Source organism: Austrofundulus limnaeus, unplaced genomic scaffold, assembly GCF_001266775.1.
Source record: "Austrofundulus limnaeus strain Quisiro unplaced genomic scaffold, Austrofundulus_limnaeus-1.0 Scaffold506, whole genome shotgun sequence".
NCBI lineage: Eukaryota > Metazoa > Chordata > Actinopteri > Cyprinodontiformes > Rivulidae > Austrofundulus > Austrofundulus limnaeus.
The window spans coordinates 29,161-34,787 of record NW_013952908.1 but is presented as its reverse complement, the minus strand read 5'-3'; the positions used below and the strand labels follow the sequence as shown (position 1 = coordinate 34,787).

At 45.6% G+C, this 5,627-nt stretch overlaps 1 protein-coding gene across 1 annotated transcript in view; it reads left to right on the top strand.

Annotated features, from left to right (window-relative positions):
* LOC106530281 (transcription factor COE1) overlaps window positions 1–5,627 on the top strand; it is a gene marked incomplete at its 3' end in the record, with an annotated part of 92,051 nt that overhangs the window by 66,777 nt on the left and 19,647 nt on the right. The window contains 3 exon segments of the mRNA XM_014025874.1: window positions 1,625–1,706; window positions 1,803–1,920; window positions 5,320–5,453. Of these exon segments, the coding sequence (XP_013881328.1) occupies window positions 1,625–1,706; window positions 1,803–1,920; window positions 5,320–5,453 (334 nt within the window).

The window sequence follows — 5,627 nt, the reverse complement described above, 5'->3', positions numbered from 1 at the left end:
CACACACACACACACACACACACACTCACACACACAGCATGCTTTGCTGCAGGAGGTTATCTCCTGGTTAATGTGACAGTCTGTCCTCACTGCTTGTTAACTGCACAGATTATTATTGTGATAATGTGGGGATTATGGGGGGGTCCAGAGGCGTGTAGGTGTTCCTGATCAATACACAGAAACTGGGTGTTAATGAGACGTCATCAGCCTGCAGGACACCACCAWAGAACCAGTGTGGCTGCCTGATCTGTCCCAGAAACATTGTTTTTAGCATGTAGCATTTAGCTAAACTGATAACAGAATTCAWTCTTTCATCAGCTGMAGTGTTTCRTAGAAAAGACAACGTTTGTAACAGCTGTGGATTTTTATTCCAGGAAAAAAATAAAACAAAGATAAGATGAGTTATAACATGATTGTCTAGAAAATAATTAGCAAGTTATTATAAATAAATATATACGCATCATAAATCTATATTTTATTAATCAAAGAACCTGGCTTTAGTGCTCCTTCTGATCCTGGGTCTGGTCCCAGGTCTAATCCTGGTCCAGGTCTTTGTGAACTTAGCTGCATGGGCTCATTAGGACTTGTTGAACTCATTAAGACTCGTTGGGACTCATTGGGAATCGTTGGGACTCATTGGGACACATTAGAACTAGTTGGTACTTGTTGGGACTTATTGGGAATTGTTAGGACTTGTTGGGACTCATTGGGACTCGTTAGGTGTCATTGGGACACATTAGAACTAGTTGGTACTTGTTGGGACTTGTTGGGAATTATTAGGACTTGTTAGGACTCATTGGGACTCGTTAGGTGTCATTGGGAAACATTAGGAATTGTTGGTACTTGTTAGGACTTGTTAGGACTCATTAGGACTTGTTAGGACTTGTTGGGACTCTTTAGGACTTGTTAGGACTCATTAAGACATAGGATTCGTTAGGACTTGTTGGGACTTGTTAGGACTTGTTAAGACTTGTTAGGATTCGTTAGGACTTGTTAGGATTCGTTAAGACTTGTTAGGATTCGTTAGGACTTGTTAGGACTCGTTAAGACTTGTTAGGATTCGTTAGGACTTGTTAGGATTCGTTAGGACTTGTTGGGACTCATTAGGTGTCATTGGGACACATTAGGAATTATTGGTACTTGTTAGGACTCATTAGGACTTGTTAGGACTTGTTGGGACTCTTTAGGACTTGTTAGGATTCGTTAGGACTCGTTGGGACTCATTGGGACTTGTTGGGACTCGTTAGGACTCATTGGGACTCGTTAGAACTTATTGGGACTTGTTGGGACTTGGGACTCGTTAGGACTCATTGGGACTCGTTAAGACTGTTGGGACTCATTAGGACTTGTTGGGACTCGTTGAGACTTTTTAGGACTCATTGGGACTCGTTGGGTCTCGTTAGAACTGTTGGTACACGTTAGGACTTGTTGGGTCTCGTTGGGACTCTTTAGGACTCTTTGGGACTCATTAGGACTCGTTAGGACTGTTAGGACTCATTGGGACTCTTTGGGACACTTTTAGGACTCGTTAGGACTCATTGGGACTCGTTAGGACTTGTTGGAACTCGTTAGGACTCGTTGGGACTCGGAGACTCACCTGCTTCCTGTTTTTCTTTTCTTCCAGATTCTTCTTGAAGTTTTTCCTGAAATGCAACCAGAACTGTTTGAAGAACGCAGGAAACCCTCGAGACATGAGACGGTTCCAGGTAAGACCTCGACCCGTCCCAGGTCCTGGACTAGTCTGGAACAGAGCGGGTCTCATGATGATGATGATGATGATGATGATGATGTCGTCCCCTCAGGTGGTGGTGTCCACCACGGTCAACGTGGACGGTCACGTGTTGGCGGTGTCAGACAACATGTTCGTCCACAACAACTCCAAACATGGCCGCCGCGCTCGGCGCCTGGACCCGTCCGAAGGTAAGCCGCCGGTCCCTGAACTCGGATCAGAACCTGACCGTTTCCATTTAAACAAGGTGACGTCAGGAGCGCCGCGGCCCTAAAGGGCGCCGGCTCAGGTCTGGTTTCAGGTCGATCCGGTCTCGCTGCTGTGCTAAAGTTCTGGACCGGACCCGTTCCAGGTTTAATCTGAGCGTGAAGCTCGGAGCCGTGTTCCTGCCGGAGCTTCAGGAGGAACAATCGCTCCGTTCTTCCAGGGTCCAAACGGAACGCTTCGGCCCAATATAAAGTTAAGAGCTGCAGCGCCGCCGCTCCGTTTCCTCTGAAGCTGTAAACTTTAAGAGCACTCTGTTCTGACCCGGACTCGTAAACCCACCTCACCACAGCCACGACACAAAGCACTCGCTTGATTCGGCGGACTCGGCGTGCCAGGAGGGAGGAGCTTAACATCGAATCAGAACTGAGGGTCTGAAACTGTTTGATTTGTCTYACCTGGAACACTTCAGGTGGGTGGAGTCAGACATTTAGAGAAACTTCCTGACCTGTAACTTCCTTACCTTTAATAGACTCCACCCGTCTGACATGTCCAGGTGAGATAAACAAACCTTTAAAATCGCCCACCTCATCCTGCTGTCACTTTGATTTATCTCACTGTGAAAACCAGACGGGTGGAGCTTGTCTTATCTGCAGCTTCAGGATCAAAGAACAGGTCACAGAAAAATACACAAACTGGACTTCTTGAACACTCCCAGGTAGACCCCGCCCCTCTGGGACACAAAGAAAAGTAAAACAAACTCAGACTCTGAGTTGTCTCGGCTCGTCTCAGCAGCTGAAGCCATTTGTCTCATTTGGTTTAACCTACTTGCAGCAGCAGACGGGTGGTGTTTATGACCTGAGAAGGTAGTTGATCAAAGGAGGAGGTGTTCTCCTGTGGTGCAGCAGGAGTCTGTCCCCACCTGTCTGCTCCGTCCCGAGCCTTAAATCAAACGCTGACACTAATCTGTCAGAGTCCACATCAGACCGGCTCTGCCTGAGACGTTAAAGTTTATCAAGCCTCTTCAGCATTCATGAGCCACAGCGCTGCGAGCCCGGGTCCTGCAGGAGCCAAACGGGCCCGTTGTTTACCAGCCGGTCCGGTATCAGAGGGAGACCCGGGTCTTTCATCTCTTCCAGGACTGGGATGTTTTCAGAGGCGATAAAAGAGCCGACATCTGCTCCTGCCTTTGTCGCCAGCCCTCAGCCTCCCGTCTCTGAGATAAAACTTTCCACCGCCTGCTCCGGGTCTTTGTGCTGCATTCATGTGATTAGAACCTCCCACCTCCCTCCAGAACCCCTTCAGACCCCCCCGGACCCTCAGGACCGTTTGTTTACCGCTGCAACAAAAGAGGGAAATTAATAAGAAGACGACAATCAGCTCCTCGGAGCGGGAGAACATCTCGACCCGCCGCAGCAGCTGCAGGCTTTCTTTCAGGACCAGATGGGTCCGGCGAGGAACCAAAGTTTAGTCTTTGAAGGTCCCCTGAAGGACCGGCTCCACGGTCCAAGTCCTGAAAGTTCTGAAAGTTCTGAAAGTTCTGCTCCGTGTTCCAGCTAGCAGTGTTGGACAGAAACTTTCCTGGAGACTTGGAACAGAAACTGTTTCCTGTCGTCCAGAACAAAACAAAGATGAATCAGGTGAATTCTTCAGTCTCACCTGGAGCTCATTTCATCTACTAGACCAGGGGTCTGCAACCTGTGGCTCTGGGGCCACATGTGGTTCTTTAGACCCTCTGCAGTGGCTCTTTGGAAATGTGACCAAACATAACAGAATAATTTTTTTGTTTGTTTTTATACCCACAACAGAAATCTATTTGTAAACAAATACGTGATCAATACTACTAATGCAAAAAGTAAAACATGTTAGCTCATGCTAGCCTGTTGTTTACTTAAATAATCCAACTTCTTTTTGTGATCTTTCTCTCAAATCCATCAGAATTACCTTTAAAGAATTTGAAAACTACATAATAATTAGAAAATATACTGTATATACCTGAATAATTCAGTTGAACTAGTTTTTATGAAATTCAGTATAAACTATAAACAGTATTGTTCTTGTTTACATGAATCGGGTCTTTTCATTTGTCCTGATGTGCAAAAATAATAATAAATAGTGAAATTCACAATATATTTTTTAGTTTTATAATGTCACCTCCACTGACTGTTAAGGTTCCTGAAAAGGCCCACGGACCAGCAGTTGATAATCACAGTTGTAGCTTGTTTTGTGGCTCTGAACACATTTTATCAGWGAGACAAGGAGCAGAAATGGCTGTTTTGATCCTAAAGGATGCAGACTCCTGAACTAGAACAGCTTTAGAAATAAAGATCTGGACCGTTTGGTTCACTCAGATCTGGACCAGAACCGTCCTAAAGTCCTGAGTTTTAAAGGGTCTGTGACATCATGAAATACAAAAAGTCAAAGAAAATAAATTTATATTTAAGAAACTTGGTATAATACACATGATTTGACCCGTTATGTCACATAACTGGTATATTTTCTTTTGAACTTTGCTCAGCTGAAGTGAAACAGGAAGTGACATCAGAGGGGAACTCTGAGAAAGAAAACTCTGGTTTTTGTTTATTGAAACAATATTATTTGAACTCTGACTCTACATCATCTCTATGATAGAGATTAAAATAATCTAAAGAAACATCAGATTCTTCTCTACAGTCTGTGCTTTCAGCCATTTTAGCAACACTGTTTACGTTCAGACATTCCTCTGTGACATCACTTCCTGTTTCTTCACATGTGAATATCTCAACAACTGTTCATCTCAGCGACATGAAAACTTTTTTACATCATGTTATCAGTGTTGTCTTTCCAGAAATACATTCATATTTATTATAAAGTTTTGATGTCACAGGCACTTTAAATCGTTTCTTCCTCCCTTTAATCTGAGGAACCGGATCAATCAGAACCAGTGTGCTCCATTAACTGGCTCCTCATTAATAATGATCAGAACCGGAGCCTCTGGACGCGGCGGTATGGATCCATCTCGCCGTGAACACCGGGAAATACCGGAGCTCTGACTGGAACGTGGGATCAGCGGCTCCGCTCCGGGAACAGAACCGGCCCGTTTCCTCGCAGCTCCGAGTCCGTCTGCCTGCCTCAGACTGATCCTGATTATTGATCTGGAACAAAACCATCCAGTCTCTGAGGGGGCGGGGGAGGGGGTGGGGTCAAAGGTCAGAGCGGCCAGTTCTGCAGCAAGACTCAATGTTTGATCTAAAACCGTTTGTATTAATCTGATCATTGATTGTGTCTGATGTTTGTTTGTTTACATTGCTTGTTTACATTGTTTGTTTGTGTTGTTTGTTTACGTTGTGTGTTTCCGTTGTTGACCTCCCGGCTCACGCTGCCCTCGTGTCTCCGTGTCTCCGAAGCAGCCACGCCCTGCATCAAAGCCATCAGTCCGAGCGAAGGCTGGACGACCGGCGGCGCCACCGTCATCCTCATCGGGGACAACTTCTTCGACGGGCTGCAGGTGGTCTTCGGCACCATGCTGGTCTGGAGCGAGGTCAGAGAAAACTCTGTAGTCTGTCTGCTTGTTGTTCTCCTACAAACAGGAAGTGAAGGGTTGTGGGTCGCTGCGCCGCATCAGAACCTGGATGTGGATCTGGACTCAGATCAGAACCTGAGTCAGATGACTTCATCTTGTTTTTATTATTTTATTTTATTATAAGTTTTAGTC